At 33.0% G+C, this 23,497-nt stretch overlaps 1 protein-coding gene across 1 annotated transcript; it reads right to left on the bottom strand.

The window, feature by feature from the left end:
* Positions 1-1,726: 1,726 nt before the first annotated feature.
* LOC141846335 (uncharacterized) lies at positions 1,727-21,561 on the bottom strand. The gene is made up of 9 exons (XM_074734352.1): positions 21,287-21,561; positions 21,042-21,090; positions 20,850-20,938; positions 20,666-20,722; positions 17,453-17,515; positions 17,309-17,374; positions 9,984-10,070; positions 9,790-9,883; positions 1,727-2,467 (listed from the first exon to the last, which is right to left on the bottom strand). Exons 1-9 carry the CDS (start codon positions 21,389-21,391, stop codon positions 1,989-1,991), a joined length of 1,089 nt encoding a protein of 362 aa, XP_074590453.1. The 5' UTR covers positions 21,392-21,561; the 3' UTR covers positions 1,727-1,988.
* Between the last annotated feature and the right edge of the window lie 1,936 nt (positions 21,562-23,497).

Genomic DNA, 23,497 nt, shown 5'->3' with positions numbered 1-23,497 from the left:
GAGAAGAAACAAAAAGGGATTCCCATCGTTATCTCCATCCTCATCCTGTCGCCAACAGGTCATCCACCGCCATCTACCTCATGAAGAGGAAAGAGGATTTCCTTCCTCATGAGACCATCCATCTCCACCACCATCCTCAATCGAAGCCTTGGGATTCCAAGATCCGAGAGGCAGCCCTCCATCACTGCATTCCACCTCGGATAGCACCATCATAGATCTCCACCAGCCATCCACAACTCACAACCTCTCCTCCATCCGCAAGTTTCCTTGGATGTGTTTGATTGATTGTTTAAAAAAAAAAATGATAAATCAGTCTCGTGGACTCAATCCCTGCGGGTGGTCGGCTCGGTCCCACGGAAGTTTTCCACCGACCACCAGGGTAAATTGGGAAGCGCATACGGCGGTCAATCCAGATGCCCAACATCCTTTGATTACGTTCCTCATTTGGAAGAAAATTCTTGCAAATACGCCGTAGTTGGGGATCGAATCGCAGGTCCCTAGATCACAACCCGGATGTCCTACCGTTGCACCATTGCCCCGGAGACTGATTGATTGTTTTTAAGAGTTCTATGTTAGTGGTCAATAGTTTTGGATAGATTATCTTTACTTGGTCTTCATTTAACTTCTTTGATTGCAAATGTTTGATTTAATTCCCCATACACTTATGCTACTCTCGTTAATGCATTTTACTTTATTTAATTCCTATTTTGTCTTATTTCGTTAAATGTTTTTCATTATATTCTCGTTATGATTAGATGTGGGAGGTTTTACTTTGTGTTTCATTCAATTCAGATTTGCAATGCTTATGTTGTTTCAATGGTTAGGTTAGATTATGTTAGAATTTATATTACCATTGTCTCAACAACAAACCCCCATTTACAACATCGAAAAACCCAAACCCCAAAATCATTCTAAAATAACATGTGATCCTGAGATTCTTATTCTACCGTTACATTCTTGAGAGAGACGACCCAAGTCATCCCTATAATATAATAGTGTAGAGGAATTCAGTAATTTGAATTTGAATTGTAATCATATTGCGATAATACGGTCTATCATGCAGTCTTAGTAAACTCGATCGGCCCATCTCTATCTCATATGTTGGTCGACACCCTCTAAATCACCAAGCCCCATCTTCTTATACTCGCATGACCACGGCAATTCCCAAACTACGAAGGATCCGTGTTAGCGTGTTCTCTTCAACCTCAACCTTTGACATCCCTTGATGCAAAACCAAACTAGAGAGGCAACTTACATTGAAGACAACACCTGGCTAATGGCTCGACAGTGTCAGAAGTATGGCCCAACGGATGCCATCCTTAACTCACTATCCCCACACGTGTGGCCAACCAATGAGTAATGCTTCGCTCGTGTGGTTGCCTATATAGCTCGCCTAGGCTCATGTGGCAACCTACATGGGCATCCACCTCTGTGACTATATAAGACTCAGCGAAAGTAAGATGAAAGTATATTTTTCTTCCACACTTCTAAGAAAGAAGGGAGAGGAGTGGTTCAAGCACGAGGAAGGAAACCATCAAATCACCTCACCTTATCAGTTGGAGCAAAGTTTAAAGACCACTGATTGACAGATTTGCACATTATTGATTTTTTTTTCTTGACAAATCAATAATATCTAAATGGTGCTGGTCCCTTACACAAATTAACAATGGATTTCTACTTCTACCATGGTCGGGGCTAGTGCTACCCAAGTTTTCCTTCATGGACATTGAAAGAATATCAAAAGGAAATGTAATGCCATATTGATGAATGTTCAAATTCAAACACATTTCGTATAAATCTAGAATCATTTTAACAAGTTCGCCAGAGATTCAAATTTATACAACGGGTTGCCTACGATTTCTTAGTCTACAGTGAACTGTTGCTTCAGCTTGCCTGCAACTCAGCGGATCAGAAATTTGTCATAGTTAGTCGAGGCAAAACAAGGTCCCCAGTCACTTAAAATGCCGCAGGAAGGAGCTCACTGGGTCTCATTGAGCAGATCCATTGGGCAGTGGAGGAGGTAGCATGGACATTGGCATTGGAGGCATAGGGCCTCCTGCCATCTGCTGCAGGGGCGGGGGAGGCCTCCATAGAGTAGATGGAACACCCGCACCGGAGGGCGGTGGTGGTCTCATCAGACCTGTAGGTTGAGGGGGCATGTTTGCTGGAGGTCTGAATTGTTGGAATGGTGGCAGCGGCATAACGGGTTGAGGAAAGGCTTGACCAGGTTGGGGTTGCACAGGCCACTGCATGGGAGGAGGAAATTGCCCAACTGGCGGTGGCGGAGGGCGAACTACTGGGACTGGAACAGCAGGAATGGGGCCATTGATGAATGACCTGGGAGGGATTGCTGCAGGAACTGGTCCATTCGCTGGAGCCCCATTGGGAAGGGTTGGTGGTCCGCTAGCAAACAGGGTGTGTGGTCTGATCCTCTGAGTTCCTGGGTTGCTAGCTGCCAAAACTCGTTCTGCAAGCACCAATAAAGGTGGTTCATGCACAAGGAATTTTACAAACATTAAGAAAAACAATATTAAACAGAAAGGTGAACAAACCACCTCAATAACGCGGCAAATAAACATCCTGGAACCATGCCATTAACAAAAGAGGTACTCATACATATTTTGGTCATCATGTGCCCACATTTTTTATTGATACTTGAAGAAATTGATTGGGAAAAGAGAACTAAAGATACAAGGCGAACACTTTGCTGTTTTTATAAACAGTCACTTCGAGCATGATGCATCACAAGGCATGCAACTTCTTTTCTTGCAACAAAATTTTATGGATGCAGGGAAAAGTTAAGGATGATGCTTTCTTCAAATGAGTGGCTTTAGTGCAAATGATCAAAAGGGTTAAAGGCAAGAGAAAAAACACTACTCTAAAGAGCACATAATTTTCGTCCAGTGTAAATTTCACACTCAAAATGTTTTTGCTTTTAATAAAGTTGTTAAGGGTTGTTGATGCAGATAAAAGATCAGCCATGGGATTTATGTTCGGGGGTTAAAGAATGCTATAAGAGACATAATGACTTTTTTTAAAATGTAATGTTTCCTTACAAACAGCATGTAAATCCTATCGACAAATATGAAGGAAAAATTAGTGTTCTTTATGTGGCTAATTATTATAGAAACTTCACGAATGAAGAGTCTAGTAGTATTAACATAGATATACTCACGTGTCTTGAGTATGAAATTAAAGGCATATAAAGAAGCATCTGAACTCTCTTGAAAGACAATTGGCTACAAGGCAAAGATCAAAATGATGAAGATTTTAGCCCACGTATACTTTGGTAATCATTTTTAATAAATTATAAAATTCAACTAATATTGTTTATTAATTTAAATTGACAGTGCATCAGTGATGGTCGATATTTGGATCTGGTACTCTCTTGCAAGCAATGACAATCAAGATACTTAGTGAAGACAAGCTTTAGATATATAAATGATTTCAAGTAAAACTAAGATTAAATGAATAAAACATATATAGACATTAATATGCTTATTTTATTGGTCAGTGTTTAAAGATAAGAACCACCATAACAACAATTAAGTTTTATCCCACTAGATGAGATTGACTATATAGATCCTTCTACGCTATTAGACTCTATCCCCTATTATATCATCATTTATATTTAAATAAATTTATCTTATTTTATTGTTACTAACCAAGCCTTTTTTTGTCTTCTTCTTCCTCGTTTAATGTACATAATTATCGTAGTTTCACATCGTCTAACTAGAACATTTATTGATCGTCTAAGTGCATGTCCGTACCATCTTAAATTTGTCTCCCGGAGTTTTCTCTCAATAAGTACAACTCCAACTTTCTTTCTAATATTTTCAATTTTCTTTCTAATATTTTCATTTCTTATTATGTTTATCCTTGTGTGTCTTAATATCCTCATCTCTACAACTCTCATCTTCTGTTCATATGCTTGAGTCAGCTCAACATTCAGCTACATATAAGATAGCGAGTCTAACCACCATTTTGTAAAATTTTCGTTTAAATTTTAGAGATACTTTACGATTACACAGAACACCTGATGCTCTCCCCATTTCAATCATTACGCTTGTATTATATGTAAGACATCTCTCAATCCCTCCATTCTTTTGCAAAAATGATCCTAAGCACTTAAAATTCTCAGTTACAGACAACTTGTCATCTCCTATCTTACCAGTTGTCTCATTGCGTCTAATATTACTAAACTTAAATTTCATACTCTACTAAACCTAAAACCTTTTACTTCTAGTGTTTCCTGTCAAAATTTAAATTTAGTATTTAATCCTTCATGTGTTTTATCTACCAAAACAATATCATCTGCAAACAACATGCACCGCAATACCATATCTTGAATGTGTCTAGTGAGTTCGTTCATGATTAATATAAAAAGATAGGAACTTAACATTAATCCTTGATATAACCCTATCTTTATGGGAAACACTTTAGTTAATACGCCTGAAATCTTCACTATTATCATTATATCCTCGTACATATCCTTAATTAGTTCAATATATATTATGTTAACACCTCTCTTTTCTAGAATTCTCCATATAATTTTCCTTGGAACTCTATCATAAATTTTTCTAGATCGACAAATATCTTATGTAAGTCTTGTTTCTGTTCTCGATATTTTTCAATTAGTTGTCTGAAAATATATATAGCTTCTATTGTCAACCTTGCAGGTATAAATCCAAATTGATTTTCAATCATCGTAGCCTCCTTCCTTATTTTTTTTCTATTATTACTTTCCTAAAGTTTCATGGTATGATTTATTAGTTTAATACCTCTATAGTTTACACAATTTTATACACCTCCTTTATTCTTATATAAGGGAATTAGAATGCTTACCCTCCACTGATCGGGTATTTTTTTTAGTTTCAATATTATATTAAATAAGTTTGTAAATCATTCAATATTTTATTTCCCTAGACACTTCTACACCTCTATCGAAATGTCATCTGGTCTAATTGTTTTTCCATTTTGCATCTCATTTAAAACTTGTTCTATTTTTAAAATTTAAATTTTATAATTAAAATTTAAATTTCTAAACTCATTTGACCTACTCAAATTACTTAAGTTAAATTGGTCACCTAAATCTTCATTAAAAAGTTGATGAAAATATCTCTTTTCATCACTAGTTTATTTCCTCATCATTTATGAGTACTCTATTGTATTCATCTTTAATATATCCTATTTGAATAAGATCTCTTGTCTTCCTCTCTTTCACCTTAGCTATTATGTAAATATCTCTTTCCCCTGCTTTTGTATCTAATTTTCGATATAAGTGTTCAAAAAAATTCATTCTTAGCTTCACTCATTACTTTCTTAAACTCTTTTTTAGCTATTGTATATTTTTTTTAAGTTTTTCTTATTTTCACAAGTATATAATATTTTATAGGTTGTTCGTTTTTCTTTACTTTCTCTTGCACTTTCTAATTCCACCACTAAGATTCTTTGTTTGGTGGCGCATGTCCCTTTGACTTATCGAGTACACTCTTGGCTATTATTTTTAACTTTGATATCATTTTATTTCAAGTCATATTCGAGCCGACATATATTTCTACTAATACTTGTATTCCTACCTTCTCCTTAAATATGTTTTGTTTTTGCTTCCACCATTTAATTTTAGGAGTCGTATATTTTTCTTTTATTGATACTATACTTGAGATATATATCCAATACTACTAACCTATGTTGGGTCGTTAAGTTTCCTCCAAGGATGACTTTGCAATAATTACAAATCTTTCTATTTTTCTTCCTAACCATAAGAAAGTCAATTTGCAATTTAGTATTCTCACTTTTGAACGTGATCGAGTGTTCTTTTCTTTTATTAAAAAACGTATTAGCTAGTATAAGGTCACATGCATCGCAAAATCCAATATAATTTTTCCTTCATTTCTTGTTCCAAACTTATAGCCCTCATGCACCCTATCATAGTTGTTATGGTCGTGATAAGTGGGGTCACGGTTCGTCAAGCTCGGGAGCAGCCTATCGGGTTCAATCCAGCGTGATTCATAGTGTCCGAATCGAGCCGACTCTTCAACACACCCGACATCGAGCCAAGTCTAACTTCCCCGGATCCTCAAGTCGAATCGGCGATTGCCTCATGCTCTCGAAAGTGAATCCCCTCGGGTTTCCGCGCCGAATCAATTGAGTCGATTCGAGGAACGAACCGGAAACAGACCTCAAGCCAATTCAGCCTCACATAGATATCACCTGCCGAGCCAGTCCGGATCCCCCGAGGAAGGTTCTCCTATTCTCGAATCAACCGAGCCGATTCGAGTCCTCTACGCGGAATCACCCTCTCGAGCCAAACCGCCTCGGCAGGGAGCGGATCTCCCGAATCGACTCGGCCCTCTATTAACTCACCTCCCGAGGACTGATTCGGATCCTCGATTCGGACCCACCTTAAGCCGAACCGATACGGCTCTGTGTCAATGTTTATCCACCTGAGCCAAATCGACTCTCTTTGCCCTGTCCCTCGAAAGACCACTCCACCATCATGCGGCTATGAATGTCCCCCCTGCTACCTCTGCAACTAATTATGATATTGCTATGACAAATGTACTTGACATGACCTATCAGATACAAGTCAATGATGGAACATATACTCTGAATATACTATGTTTTCTGACACATTCATGACGATGATGGAACCTCAATCATATTCATGATGTGACATGACGCTCCAGACTTATATATAAGGTTGATTCTGTACTGGAGTGACGTATGCAATCTCACAACTCTCACTTCTCCTTTTCGTTTTCTTCCTCCCTCTCCATGAATTAAGCATCGGAGTGGTCGCGTTAGGGCAACCCCTGGCCTTCCTTCTCACGATGTTTGTGAGTGCAGGTCCTAGAAGCTCCGCGTTCTCCTCTTAATTCAAGCTCGCCCAAGTGTGGTGCTGAGAAGAGTTTGCGCATCCAGGAGCGGATCTCAACAGGAACAATAGTCTTCAATTTTTACTCCTACATGTTCATTTAGATCTTCTCTTATTAAAATTATTTCGGTTGGCGGAATATTTTGTAATACTTCATCTAGGTCATCCCAAAATCTAGATTTTGTGTGTTTATCTAACCCAATTTGAGATGCATATCTGCTAATTACATTAATAGTCATTTCTTGTTTTACTCATTTCTATGTACCATAACTTAAAATTCGAATTCTCTATCATCTTTTGCTTTCTCTCCTATCCATTGTCTCTTGTACACATAAAATATTAATTTTTCTCCTAATTATCACATCTACTACCTCCATTGTTTTACCAATAATTGTTCCTAGATTCTATATTCTAAATCTTAGACAATTAAATTTCCTATAATATTTGTTCTTACCCGACCTATGGTGTGAGAACTCTAGCATTTAACACTACACCCGAATCCTCATGGAAATGTAGCAGTGCTTGCCAATACATTACAGTCGGATCCTACGTGTTCCTTACGGGGAATATCCTAGTATTAGCAAAATAATTTGATGGATTTATTCATTGAACATTGCCTGAAAGTCTACGCTGGCTGACAACTTAATGCGCAACTCTCACCCTTTTTCAATCGGACTTGGGACCGACTTTAACGACGTGCCGAAGTTTCAATCTAAAGTGATACGATTTCGATACCGTATTGTATTGTGCTGAAATGATTTTATTACTTTTTAAATATAATATATTAATTTAAAAAAATTTTATTAAAATTTCATTGTTATAAATATTTACTATTGAGTTATATTTGAGATGTTAAATGTTGAATTTAAGTTTTGATATTATCTCATAAAATATTTAATACTTATTGAATAAAAGTTAATTTAGGATCGGTTGAAGTCCACCCAATAGACATAGCAAGATCAAGTAGATTTAAACTAATTTAATTTGAATTTATTTTGATCAATTTAAAATTAATATTTATATATACAATAATTTAATCTATAGTACTATATTTTATAAGGTTAGAAATAATATTATATTTCATTTCATTTTTATTTTTCCCAACAATCTATTCCCTCCATCTTAAAGAGATTTATTTTCCTTTGTTTATCTCATAGACATATGGAGGGCGGAAATTAACCATTCTTTAAGAGGGATTTTTTTTTTCTATTTATCTTGTGGACGGATGGAAGAAAAAAATTTACCACGTTAAAAAGGTCAAAAAGTTTTTTTCCTCTGTTTATCCTTGTGGATGGATGAATGAAGGAAAAAAAAATTAATGATGAAAGAGGAAAAAGAATTAAGAAAGAGAAAAGAATTTAAATTAAATGACTAAAAAATAAAAAATGAAATAAAAATAAAAAATGAAATAAAAATAAAAAATGTAGGAAGCCGCAACCTCGCAATGTCCTCTGCGGCCTCGTAGATCGCAACCACACATAGGACCCAACAAGGCCGCGGCTTCCTCCATAACCTCGCGAGGTTGTCGCGATCTCATAGTGGCCTCACGGCTCCGAACCAATGTCAGTGCCATCAGTGAGCGAAACAAAAAAATTCTACCTATGTCAACTAGTGAAAAATTCCACAAGTTCAATAGTTAGTTACTTGAATCAATTAGAATTCAATAATGTGAGATGTGAGACATTAAGTAGGAGATGAAAGAAAATTTAATATAATTAAAAGGGATCAAAATGATTTAGTAAAAAAAAAAGGCAGCCCGGTGCACGAAGCTCCCGCCATGCGGGGTCCGGGGAAAGGATCCATTGTACGCAGCCTTACCTTGCCTTTGGCAAGAGGCTGTTTCCAGGATTTGAACCCGTGACCTCTAGGTCACATGGCAGCAACCTTACCGTTGCGCCAAGGCTCCCCTTCATCAAAATGATTTAGTATTGACAACAAATTGGCCTAATAAAAAAAAATTAATAGTATACATATAGCCAACCTCAAATATTTACAACATATATCTTAATCTTTTATCATGGCTTAAGCTTATATAGTCATCAACCTTTCTTGTACAAAGGGTATGAATCCTCATAATTTACCTTCTCCTAAAAATGTCTCAAGGGATTTGATGGTCATCTTCTCATTTATGGACCATATTTTTATGCATCTATGAAAACAACTTAATAGTTATAATTTATTATTAAATAAACGGAATGTGACCTTATAAACATTAAAAAGGTTGAAGTGACCAATTTCAGTCATACATAAGAGGAAATGACCAAAACTCAGCTCAAGAGATAATTGATACAACCCTACCATACGGGTACCAACTTAGCTACACCTTGGGGACAACAGCTCAAGAGATAATGTTGCATATGTAGGTGAAGAGAGGACTAATAATTTTGTGTGGGCACAGTGTACCTTTAGATTGTGCGTTAAGAAATATTTTGTCTAGCCTAGTTCTTAATGGATCCAACAGTTGGTAGGCATGAGTATCATAACAAAAACATTAATATCCTCTAATACTTCAACTAATTATTGACATCCTCTTTGTGATGTTGGATATCAATTATCAAACATGGCTAATCTAAGTGGACCCCCATGATCCCTATTAAATGACTGCAATTTTTTTTTAAAAAAGTCATGTTAGCCATTTGGATCCACACGTGTCGAATATTCATACCCAAATCCAAGATAGTAATAATAAGAGGTAAAGATACACTCTGTAACTTAATGAATCAAAGGATTTAATGTTTCGGTTCAACTAGTGAACTTTCTATGGAAAAACAATCCATAATAGTCGGACCTCAAACAATAAGAAATTCATAGCTGGAAGATTGTTAATGTAATGCTTCTATATGAAACAATGTCTATTAAAGCAGGCACGGTCTCAGTGCTGTTAGCACGATAATTTGAGAAAGAAAAAATACCTGCTGGGGTGCCATGTCGTTCTCCTTTAGTATCTTTCTTGTAAGCATATGAAACAGTGATTTGACGATTACAAAGATACTGCCCATTCATTGACTGATTGCAGCATACACCCAACAAATGAATAAAATGAGAAAAGAGCGGTAAGAAAATTTCATAAAGTAATTACAAGTTTAACTAAATATTCCAGGAGTACCTCTATAGCTGCATCAGATGCCTCAAAAGAATCATAGCTAACAAAACCAAATCCTCGCGAGTTTCCAGTCTCGGGGTCACGCATTATCTGAAAATAAACAATTTGCAAGGCCAAATCATAAATACTATACTGAGACAAAGAAATTGAATAGAATAATATGAACATAGTAAATGGACACAATGATGTTATGGTAGAATGTACCCTTGTATTTCAACCTAATCTAAAATTACAATGTGTTGCATTAATCTATCATTTAATGCTTAGAAACACCTGCTCTAAAATTGCTAAAAGACTAAGAGAACCAATTATTGCATTGTTAGCCTCTTTGTTTGTAATGGGATTATTTAGTTTCCCATACTACTAATGCTTGACAAAGATTCTGGGTGAAATGAATAGAAAGCTAAGATACTGAGAACCTTCAATCATAATCCTTAGAAAATCATATCTAAGAATCCCAGGCAGCCACTGAATTTACAGATATCCTGATAGCTTTCAGTGACTGCTACTCAATAATTCATCATCAACATCAACATGATCTTCTGTATTTGTTCCAACTATTTCGGATTGGCTACATGAATTTTGAGCTGCCATTGAACCCTATCCAAGGCCATATCACTAGTGACATTTTTAATATTAAATTTTTTTTATAGCATTGACTAATTTTTCATTTGATCTCCCTCCATCCATTACACCTACATTGAACTCTTCAGTAGAAATATTACAATTAATTAAATTATTTTTTATTACATTGATTGGTCTTCCTTTCGCCATCACCCTTCCACCAATAGATTCAACCCTTCTAACTACAAAATATAAGTTACCTTTTACAATCTCCCCTTATTTTTTTTTTCTTATTTTATCATCTATTACAATTGCACATGGCCATGGAATATTTAACATTTTTTATTTTATTCTTTCTAATAGTTTATACATCCATTTTAACATTGACATCTCCAAACCATAAAAGCAGGACAAGTCATGCATTAGTCTAAAGGGCACACAACAATCTCAGACGTCAAAAATTTTATTTCGACATCTCATCCTTCATCCTATTAATGCTTATCAATATCCTTATTGTTAAATGATAGCTCCACAGTATCTAAAATTCTTAATTTAATGTCCATCCATCTTAATCTATATCATCAATTATTTTCATATTACTGAAACAACATTTTATATGTCCACTAAAAAAAATGACAGTCCAATGTGGGGTCGGGGAAAGATTTATTGTACGTAGTCGTATCCTGCTTTGCAAGTGGCTATTTTCGAGACTCGAACCCGTGACCTCTAGGTCACACGGCAACAACTTTACCGTTGCACCCAGGCTCCCCTTCATATGTCCACTACTATTTGGTAAATTCTGAAGTCTTAAAAACCACACATCCATAAAAATAATGCACTTTCTGCATAAAAGAAGTTTGTCAACAATTCAATCCCACACAATCATCATTGTCATCATCATGCAATCTTTGTCCCAAACATGAATATAAACTAATATTCAACAATTTGACCAAAACCATTCTATAAGGGAGAAACTGATCATTCTACCCTTCAACTGAAAGCAACACAAACTCAGCACTAAGATATCAAGTACACTAGAGAAAGCTACACTTACATCAAGCAATACCAATCTTGTCTTGCCCAGGACTGATCAAGCCAGCCACTTTGGCTCGTGAAGGAGAGTGCAAAGGATGAGACTTTGAAAGAACATGCGAACTTTCTGCAGCAGAAGGTAGGTGCAAGACCACAGCTTAGAGAACTTGGAGGAGGAAGCATCGATTGTTCCACTCAATTATTTTTCTATTGTATGGTTTCCATGCAAAAGGACGAACAAAGATCAAGAGTGGGGTGGGTGGGTGGGAAGGAGTGTGATCCTTATGTCTCTTTTTTAATTAAACTATGTGGTTATAAGAAAGGATTTTTTAATTATGCAGATTTATTAACTTCAAATTACTTCAACAGATTAATAGTGATATAAGTCATTAATTAATTTATATTAATTTTTATATTAACTTACATTACACTTACATCAAGAGAATGAAATTACATATTTTAATATTAATAAATGAAATGTTATCGATAAGATATTAATTAATATTTGTAGTTTTATCAACATTTATATCGCTATTGATAATTATTTCCAAGTTATTACTAACATTTATAAGAATATATCAGTAAGTTACATTGTGATAAGTTATAAATTTATATCAATTAAATAATGAATATATTAAATTATTCATTGTATATTATTACTGATTATAATATAAAATATAATTAGTTATTTAGTGTTATATAAAACCGCCAATGCTAGTCCCAAACCCGGATGCAAAAGGGTTAAGGGTTGCGTTAAGGTTAAGGTTAAGACCGCAACCTATCGATAAGGACTACTATATCTCCATGAAAACTTAGATGTAGTCTTAAATATACAAGAATTTTCACATCATAAGTTGGATAAAAACATACATGATAAGAATACCGATTATCTTATATTTAGAACATAGAACATAGGAGCGCTCATTGGAAAAATAATGGAGGTAGTAGATACAAGGATTAGGAGAAAAATTAATATTTTATATTTATAAGAGACAAAATAGATAGAAGAGAAGCAAAGATGATAAAGAACTCAAATTTAACGTTATGATACACAAAAAAAGAGAAAAATAAAAAATGAAGTAAATATTACTATAAATAGTTCATTGAAGACTGAAGTAGTAGTAGTTAAAAAGGGAAATAGGATTATAACTCTCAAAATAATAATGGCTATATAATTAACATATAAGCACCTTGAGTAGGATTATGAAGACACCAAATATAAATTTTAGAGAGACTTAGATGAAGTAGTACAAAAAATTTTTCAAGAGATGATTTTATTAGGAGATATAAATGGACATGTAGGAATAAAACATAAGGAATATGATAGGGTGCATAGGATTATAGTTTTAAAATAAGAAATGAAGAAGAAAAAATTATATTGAATTTTACAATAACATATAAACTTATAATAACTAATACGTTTTTCAAGAAAAGAGGGCACTTAGTTATGTTCAAAAGTGGGAACAATAAGTCTCAAATTGACTTTCTAATAGTCAAGAAGAAGGATAAAAATATTTGTAAAATTGTAAGGTCATCCTTAAAGAAAATGTAACAACCCAACATAGGTTTGTAGAGTTAGATAGGCACCTCAAGTATAGTATCATTAAAATAAAAATATGCACAACTCTTAAAATCAAGTGGTAGAAATTAAAAGACAAAAAGTAAAATATCTTATAGGAGAGTAAGAACATAAATATTAAGAGAAATACATGGCGACTCGAATACGACATGAGATAAGATAACATTAAATTTGAAAATAATGGTTAAGAGCATACTTGGTGAGTTAAAAGGGTGTGCACCACCAAATAAAGAATCTTAGTGGTGAAACGAGAAAATAAAAGTGAAGTATAAAGAAAACATAAAAAAACGAATAACCTACAAGTTATTGTACGCTTGTAAAAACGAAGAAAACTTTAAAAGCATGAAATAGCCAAGAAAGAGGTTAAGAAAGCGATAAGTGAAGCTCAGAAGGAAACGTTTCAACATTTATATCGATAGTTGGATACAAAAGAAAGGAAAAGAAATATCTATAAAATAGCTAAAGAGAGAGAAAGCAAAATAAGAGATCTTATTCAAATAAGATGTATTAAAGATGAATACAGTATAGTACTAATGAATGATGAAATAAAAAAACTATAGTAGAGGTATTTTCATCAACCTTTTAATGAAGGTTTAGGTGACCAATTTTTAGTGGATAATTCAAACTACAAAAGTAGAACAAGATTTAAATGGAATACAAAATGAAAAAGTGGTTAGACCAAATGATATTCCAATAGAAGTATGGAATGACTTATAAAGTTATTCAACCTAATATTGAAAACGAAAAAACTATCCGATAAAATATATGTGGAGACTAAGTACTCTAGTCTCCTATATAAAAATACAGGAGATAGACAAAATTAGACGAATTATAAGGGCATTAAGCTAATGAGTCATACCATGAAACTTTGAAAAAGAGTAATAAAAAAAACTAAGAAAGGAGAATGCGGTGATTGAAAATCAATTTAGATTCATGCGTGGAAAGTTGATAATAAAAGTTATACATCTTCTTAGACAATTAATTAAAAAGTATCAGAAAAAAAAACAATGCTTAGTCATGGTATTTGTCAACCTAAAAAATTCTTATGATAGTCCCAAGGAAAATTATGTGGAGAATTCTAGAAAAAAATATTAGCATATCATATATTGAAACATTTAAGGATATGCAAGAAAATGTAATGACCAAATTAAAGATAATATATTAAATTTAAGTTTATCAATATTAGACGTAGTAAGATAATTATTAAGATAGAAGATAATGAGTTACCTATAACTGAGAACTTTAAGTATTTAAAATCGTTTTTACAAAAATCAGAAGGGTTGAGAGAGATGTCTTACATAAAATACAAACAGAATAGTTGAAATGGAGAGAAGCATCATGTGTTTTTTGTGATCGTTAGGTACCTCTAAAACTTAAAAGGAAGTTCTACAAAATGACAGTTAAACATGCAATGTTATATGGAATTAAATGTTGAGTAATAACTCGAGCACACAAGCAAAAGATGAGAGTCGCAAAGATGAGAATGTTAAGGTGGATGTATGAACATACAAGGATGGATGGATAAAAAATGAAAACATTAGAGAACATCAGGATTGCGCCTATTAAAGGAGATAATGAGTTATCTATAACTGAGAGTTTATCAATATTAGACATAGTAAAATAATTATTAAGATAAAAAATAATAAGTTACCTATAACTGAGAGTTTTAAGTATTTAAAATCATTTTTATAAAAGGCAGAGAGGTTGAGAGAGATGTCTTACATAAAATGCAAGCAGGATAGTTGAAATGGAGGAATGCATCATGTTTTTTTGTGATCATTAGGTACCTCTAAAACTTAAAAGGAAGTTCTACAAAATGACAGTTAAACATGCAATGTTATATAGAATTAAATGTTGAGCTATAACTCAAGCACACAAGCAAAAGATGAGAGTCGCATAGATGAGAATATTAAGATGGATGTGTGGATATACAAGGATGGACAGATAAAAAATAAAAACATTAAAGAAAATCAGGATCGCGCTTACTGAAGGAAAACATTGAGAGACGTGTTTAAGTTAGTACGGGCATGTACTTAGACAATCAATAAATGTTTCAATTAAGCGATATGAATCTATAATAAATACTCATATTAAACGAGAAAAAGGAAGATCAAAAAAGACTTGATTAGCAACGATAAAACAAGATAAAATTAATTTAAATATAAATGATAATATAGAAGGGGAAAGAACCCAATGGCATAAGAGGATTCATATACCCGACCCCACGTAGTGGGATAATGCTTAATTATTATTGTTATTTGGTTCTATATTTAATGTTAAAAAGGAATATTTACAAATATCATTATAATTAATTACCTCATGTATCATAACGTCTAGATAAGCAATTGACCATAAAAAAATCTAACTTGGTTCTTGCACAACAATTGAGATGTTTGTTATTATAGAGCGTGTTCTAACACATTTAATCAAAATTTTAGTTGATCGTCTACCTAATTACTCTAGCTATACTATTTTGAAAGTAACCAAGCCAAGTAGAAGGGTCTACAAGAGTAACTTCATTTTAATTCATCTTAACATATTTTAAAGCGTATGAAGTGTAGACATGGAATAATAACAAAATCCAACCATTCCAATCGAGGAAAAAAACTCAATATCAAATACCTTCATCCCAACTATTTGGGTCACCTATACACCTATTACCCCTCTATTGAACTCTACGCAAGACTCTATCACTAATAGTATTCAAATTAATAAATCACTTTTTTGGCACTTTACAATACTCATAGATTAAATTCTTCCATAAAAGAAATTAGTAGGTGCCATTAACTATGTGTATGCAATCTCAACCTATTTTCTCTCACTTTATAATCTATTAGGGTTGTGCATATTTGTTGACAAATATTAGTATTTCTATTGATGCTTTCTAGTGTAATCCACGTGGCAATATACTTCAGTCCATGCAATACAAAAAATTATTAGTCTCTACTAGTTTAACATCAAGCCACAACCTAAAATTTAGGTAATAGATAAGAATCATTAACAAGACTAGAAATCAAACATTAGATATTTCATAAACAGTTATATTCACGTAATCTTCCATGGCATATTGGATTGAATAATATATGTACATGTATATTGTGTATACATATAAGACAAGCTTCTTCATGACATAACTTTCATTTTTACACAAACACATACATGTCTCAACTTTTGAAATTGATGGCATGGATCATATCCTACCAATGGGCTCTATGTGCCTTAATACAATAAAGAAACCATGAGTCTCCACTAGTTGAGGTTGATTACATGAACATTATCACCATTGAATTTTATACAAGGCAACTAATGTCTAGGCCTTGTTAATCACTTAAGAATTTTACATTGTGCATTTTTTTCTCTTTTTATCATTACACCATAAAACACTGATTGAAACAATCTCCCTACCTCCGAATCTATCAATCATCTTTAAACATGATAACATATCAAGACTATGTTTCTCTATTTTTTCTTAACTTATCAAAAAATTTAAATCTTTTTAATTATGATAAGCAAAAGTTTATTTGGTCTCTCTAAATAACTCATTCAACCCAAGTTGATTCAACTATGAAACATATCCAACTCTGTGAATATGTTAACACCAACATAATTTATATTTTCTCACGTTACATTCATGTGGCTTTACACTTGACTGCTAGCAAATGCTAATATTTTTATACCCACTCCTACTAATTAATACACCCCTCTCTCAACTTTCCTATCTCTACAATATCAATTTGTGTATGTTATTTCATAACTATTTGTTGTTTTGATTCATAAATAATGGTTAGTCATCAAATAACCTTTTAACCTAGAAGTGTAGGATGATTGCACAAGACACTAAAAGCTCCTCCATTTTTAACCACTCGACTTTCACTTGCTGAATATTTCTTAAGCAATCTACATTTAACACATTTAGTGTTAACTTATACCTGCAAGAAATTGTCCCCGCGATGAATTTGAAATTTTATTCTTACTAGACTCTCCTAGATCAGCACAATATTTATCTACAAAATTTATAATTTTATGCTCCAAAGGTTAGAAACTAATGGCATGGACCAGATAGATGTGTGACTGCTGTTACATGTCAGAATAGTCAGGCATACTATTATTTTCCATAGAATATAGCTGATACAAAAGAGATGTAAGGCATTACCTTGGGATTTGTTACAATAACTCCGAATGCACTAAATGTATCATAAAGAAGCTTTTCATCTACATCCTGTAATAAAAACTCTGAAAGTTACATATTTTATCTACCAATTGGCAAATAGAATTGATAGAAAGGAAATTACTTTACCGGATCAAGATTACCAACGAAAAGGTTTGCCCCTACATCCAAACTCTTCTTGTCTTGGGATGCCTACAATAAGTAGAAAAAAAATAAAAAATGGTAGATAACAGAACCAATTCGACTTTCATTTAACTGACTGATAGGAAAGAGAAAAAGTGGTACAGATAACAAATAAACTTGTATCTTGATGATAGAGGATGGCCACTAAAATTATCAACATTATCAAATGCTAAAGGTGCACTAATATTTGAATGTTGAATGGACACATGGCAAGATGAACAGTCAGGTACAGGTCGTTGTGGAAGTCCTACACAATATCACACAAGTAGCTAAGAAACATGAGATACATTTGGGAGCTGCAATGTAAATCTTATTCATAATGTTTAAAGTAACATGAACATTATTTGTTCATTAGAGAATGCTATGGCTCTAAATTGAAATAATATATCTGATGAACAACAACAACCACCAAGCCTTATCCCATTAGGTAGGGTCGGCTATATGGATCTTTTTACATTATTGAGCTCTATCCCCTACTATATTATCATTTATATTTGAATACATTTTTTTCTTGTTTTATTGTTACTAACCAAGTCTTCTTTAGTCTTCCTCTTCCTTGTTTGATGTGCACATTTATCATAGTTTCTCATTGCCTGACAGGAGCATTTATTGATCGTTTATATATATGTTCATATCATATTAAACGTGTCTCCTAGAGTTTTCGCTCGATAGATGCAACCTCGACTTTCTCTCTAATATTTTGATTTCTTATCTAGTTCATCCTTGTATGTCTGCACATTCACCTTAACATCCTCATCTCTGTAACTCTCATCTTCTGCTTATGTGCTCGAATCATCGCTTATATTCAGCTCCATATAACATAACAAGTATAACTGCCATTTTGTAAAAATTTTCTTTTAACCTTAGACGTACTTTATGATCACAAAGAACATCTGACACTCTCCTACATTTCAATCATCCTGCTTGTATTATATATAGACATCTCTTTCAATCCCTCTATCCTTTTGCAAAAATGATCCTAAATGTTTAAAGCTCTCAATTATAAACAACTCGTCATCTCTTATCTTAACAATTGTCTCATTACGTCTAATATTATTAAACTTAAATTTTATATATTCTATCTTTACACTACTAAGTCTAAAACTTTTCACTTCTGACATTTCCCACCATGATTCGAATTTAGCATATACTCCTTCGCGTGTCTCATTAGCCAACCTCACCTAGTGGGATAAGGCTTGGTTGTTATTGTTGTTGTCCTTCACGTGTCTCATCTACCAAAACAATATTATCTGCAAACAATAATTATCATGATACCGTATCTTAGATGTGTCCCATGAATTCGTCCATGATTAGTGTAAAATGAGAGGGACTTAGAGATAATCCTCGATGTAATCTTATTCAAAATATATATGATGGAATAAAAAAACTTGAGAAAATAAAATAAGGAAAGATAACAAAAAAAAACATGAAATTTAAAATTACTATGTCAAACTCAATCTATTGACTTGGCATTACATGAATTTCTTGTTTGATGATTTTTTTAAAAGAAAGATAGGAAAAAAAGAAATCAACATGACAAACAAAACATTTTGAAGTTGCCTCTAGTATGTTAATTTTTTAAGGTCTATAAAGCAAACATTGTTTCCAAAAAATCCCACAACCAAGTAGCACATGCCTTCCAAACTTTTAAGATGAACTTCAAAGTAACTCCATCTTTAGGCCTAGTGCAAAGTCATTATCCCTTGTGTGCATTTTTAACTATAGAAATTCTCTCATTAAACCTTACCCCCTTAGGATGTCTTCATCCTACTGTTTGTATAACAAACCATTGAAAACAATTACATCAACAAAATCACATGGTTACAAATGAATATATGATCAACATTGACATTTGAAACTTCCAAAACAAATCTTGGTTATAAACAGAAATATTGTTCATATGATATTTGGAACTTCTTTAACAGATCTTTCCGAATGGCCATGATCTTAACTGAACAATATGATATTTGGAACTTCTTTAACAGATCTTTCCGAATGGCCATGATCTTAACTGGTTTTGGCTCTGGCTCTGTACAAATATACTTGGGATTAACAAGGACATCCAATATGTAACCTAAGTCCGCCAATATATGGCTATAAAGAGCTACATGAAATCAGTAACGCCACCATGTAACTTGCATCTTATTATAATCAGTATACTAAAGAATTTATAAACAAGCAATCATTTTTACATGAAATTTATAACAATCACACCGACAATTATTTTGCAGTAATCAAAAACATACATAGAATAATAACATGAAATCAGAATAGAATACACATGACATCTTGCAATTGAAATGTCTTGAAACCTTCAAATTCTGATATAAAAGCCTTGTTTGGCAATCAGGGTGGAATATACATGACTTATCACAACTAAAATGTATTGTAGCCTTCAAATTAGAATGGTCTTGTATTGCTAACGACAAGTCAACTAGCAATTTCCATGCTTCAAAATGGAGAAAACATTTGATTGAAATACTAAAATGAAAAATAAGCCAAGTAACTAGTAGAAATTGTGGGTTAATAAACTAGATTACTAATTGAGGTTAGAAAAATAAAAAAACAACACCAATCTATGCTAGTAGTAAAGACTAGATCTGCATCATTAAATTGACAAAATCTCATATTTTGGCAAAGAAATGGATACACAAAGAAAAGACAGATGCTATAAATTAGAGGGTATGGGATAAATTCATTGATCCATGGAGGAGATACTGAACATCAGAATCTAACACCTGCACTTTAGATGTTCATTTAAGAAAGATCATTACTCACACATTTAAGTATAGAGTAATTTCATGAAAGATTGGTAGATTAGAAAATTCAAATAACTACCCAGTTTTATGGTTTGCAGCACTTTGGTTGAATTCTATAATGCATATATATCATCAGTCAATGCAACTAGTAAGTTCTTTCTATCATTCTCAACAATATGTAGTCTAGCATTCAACTCTGTGACAGTGGCCAATTTCTTTAATAATCTATGTGGCAAATAGGAATCAAGGCCAAGGGAACTACAGAAGTAAGACTTTTTCAGGATGCAATAGGAAAAACTATGGGAAAGTTGATCCATTAATTCTAATAGGGTGGAACAATGTTCCAAAAACAGAACATAAAGGTTTTTTCTAATGTGAAATAGATTAAATGAGCGTGCACCTTGTTCACACGTATTGGCTTTCCATAAAGTTTAATCATGTTCAAAATCTTTATAGCCTGCAAAAAAAAGGACCAAAAAAGGGTGAAATTTTCCAGATATAAAAAGGCAATTAACAACCAAATTATTTCACAGAAAATTGCGAAAGGAAAAAAATCAAACGTGAATGAGAACTAATGAACTTACATAATCTGCATCTTCTTCACTGCGAAACTCAATAAATCCATAACCTTGATGAAGATTTGTAACTCTATCTTTTGGAACATAGACATTAACTGCAAAAATAAAATTACAAACCAGATTAAGGTTACCGAGTTGAATTCAGCAAAATAATGAATCAACATACTGACAGCAAAACTGATTAGGATTTTAACTTACCAACTGGGCCTGCTTGGACAAACAACTCCCACAGTAACTCCTCGCCAACCTACAAAGTTGACAGCAGACATCAGAGTAAGTACAGGTCCACGTATAATGGAAAGAATAAGGGTTGGAGCTCGAATTGATGTAGCCAACCAAAAACCTAGCACCAGAGGCAGGAAGACATAAACCCTAGGTGCTGGAATCAAACTCTGATTAGAAGAAGCCTAAGGACGGAAGAAGATAGCAAAATAGTAGAGCACCTGAGGGTCAAGGTTGCCGACATATGTGGTAGCGTCCTGGTTCCTCTCTGCGGAGTGCTGACCGAGTAGATTGGCTCCGACCCCCGGGGTGATTCGGGTAGTCATCTTCGCTGCACCTTACCGCGATCTCAATACACCACGGAGAGCACCGAGATGCACCTGGAGAGCGAGAAAGTAGACAAGTTGCAACGGCAAGGGGAAGGACGGAGGTCCGGTGGCGCCTGAGATTACAGGGATACTCCGGCCAAGATCGCGCTTTGTGTGTGGGCCGGAGTAAATAGATGAAAATTTTCTAATATTATTAATAATATTAACAGAGTGATATACCCGTTCCTATCGGGCAATCTTAGAAAATGTCTGCATCGCGTTATAGCTTCCCGATTTATTTTTTTTATAGATATTATAAAATTAATTATATAAATCCATAGAATGATGATTTTATCTTTTATTGTAGAAAATATTTTCTATTAAGAATATAATCATGGTAACTCACTTTGGAGCATTCCCAATCGAAAATATCCCCTAATAGACACCAATTGGTGATACTTCAACCGTCATATGAAGTATCATTCGACCAATAATCGACTAAGGAGGTAAAGCAACGTGAGGAGGTGGATGTGCAGTATAATTGTTGGAGAGAGGGGGGACGGGGCACATGCCTGCCGATGATAGGTGAGAAATAAAGCTAACCCTAATAGGGTATTGTCATTTCCTTCATGGCCCCGACTAGGTGGAGGGGAGACTAGATTCGATCAAGATTTGAAATTAACGGTTCAAAATTGCTAATTCGACGATTCTTGAAATGTCTATCTTTAATCTTAACTGTATAAGACAATTATAATTTATAATTCGAAACTATCGGTTACGGTTCGATTAATAATTCACGACGGTTCAAGATTATTATTATTTTTTAAAAAAATAAAATTTATAAAAATATAAAAATAAATAAGGGCTTGTACTTATTTAAGTTGCATATGTATCCCTTTAAAATATAGGAGAATCAAAGCTCACATAGTTTGATTACCTTTTTACCATTTTAATTTAATTTTAGGAAATAGTATTATTACTCACTTCCATTTTTGTTCTTCTAGTGTATGTTCTTTCGATATCAAAGTTTTCTACTTCATCATATAAAAGTTGCATTCCTTGTATTCTTTTTTTAGTTCTCGTCAAATAATCAAGTAATATTTGTACTTACAAAGAGTTGGGAGACAAAGTATATCGTTGTTCATACAATATATTACATCTAAAATTATCTATTCTACAACAATGATTGATCTCGATAAGTTAGCATTTCTTTTGCGATGATGGAGAGGATGAGAAAACTTTGAACCTTTTGTAACTTAAGGATCCTCGAGGATGTTTTATTCGTTTTCTTAATAAAAATTATACTTTTATAAATTTTAAATTACTACTGATGCATTTTTTAATATTTCAGATATATTAATTTCTAATTCATATTTTAAATTATAATCTGTACAAATTTATTATAATTTATTTTTAATATTTTGTATAATATTAATTGGATTAAGAGATGAAAAATTTTAAATGAAATTAAAGAATAAAATAATATTTTATATAAAATATCTAATTTAAGTAAATAAAGCTTTTTGTCACAATAAATTTCTGTCACAAATTTATGACTTCGATTTTAAAGTTAAGATTAAATCCAGGCCGTAGATTGAATGAGTGATTGTGATGACTTGAATTTAATCTTCTATTTTAAAATCTAACGGTTTCTGTCACAAATTTGTAACAGAAATTTGTTGTGACAAGAATCTCACTGAATTTAAGTTTAGAATTCAAAATAAATACAACTAAATAAATATTAGAAATATAATAAAAAATATTTTTTTATTTTGTTTTCATTATTAATACGCAAAGATAAAATCCAACTGTACTATATTCATTTAAAACTAAAATTATAATAAAAAATTCATCATAATTAAATAAAAAGTAAATAATAAATATTAAAAAAATATTTATTTGCATCATTAAATACTTTTAAAATTTCACAAATATTATTATATATATTCCATGGTATGAAAATAAATATATATTAGTATTATTAATATTTTATGTAAAAAATAAGCATAATAATTCTCTATATTGAAATACATTTTATAATAATTAATATGTTGAATTTCAACATATTGGTATCACATGAATTTTTTTTTAGATTTTATTGTATTAATTTTATAAAATCTATCC

The sequence above is a fragment of the Curcuma longa genome, chromosome 15 (assembly GCF_044706935.1).
Source record: "Curcuma longa cultivar G26 ecotype Majalengka, Jawa Barat chromosome 15, ITB_CL_G26_1.1, whole genome shotgun sequence".
In the NCBI taxonomy this organism is placed as follows: domain Eukaryota; kingdom Viridiplantae; phylum Streptophyta; class Magnoliopsida; order Zingiberales; family Zingiberaceae; genus Curcuma; species Curcuma longa.
The sequence above is the reverse complement of the archived record's forward strand: the minus strand, read 5'-3'. Positions and strand labels throughout refer to the sequence as shown.

What these genes read in the sequence shown, in the direction of transcription:
- LOC141846335 (XM_074734352.1), bottom strand. Translation starts at nt 21,391, where the DNA reads ATGACTACCCGAATCACCCCGGGGGTCGGAGCCAATCTACTCGGTCAG. An exon ending in TGTCCAAGCAGGCCCAGTTG is followed by an intron (nt 20,939 to 21,041) that starts GTAAGTTAAAAT and finishes TTATTTTTGCAG; the next exon opens with TTAATGTCTATGTTCCAAAA. An exon ending in TTATTGTAACAAATCCCAAG is followed by an intron (nt 10,071 to 17,308) that starts GTAATGCCTTAC and finishes GTTTATTTTCAG; the next exon opens with ATAATGCGTGACCCCGAGAC.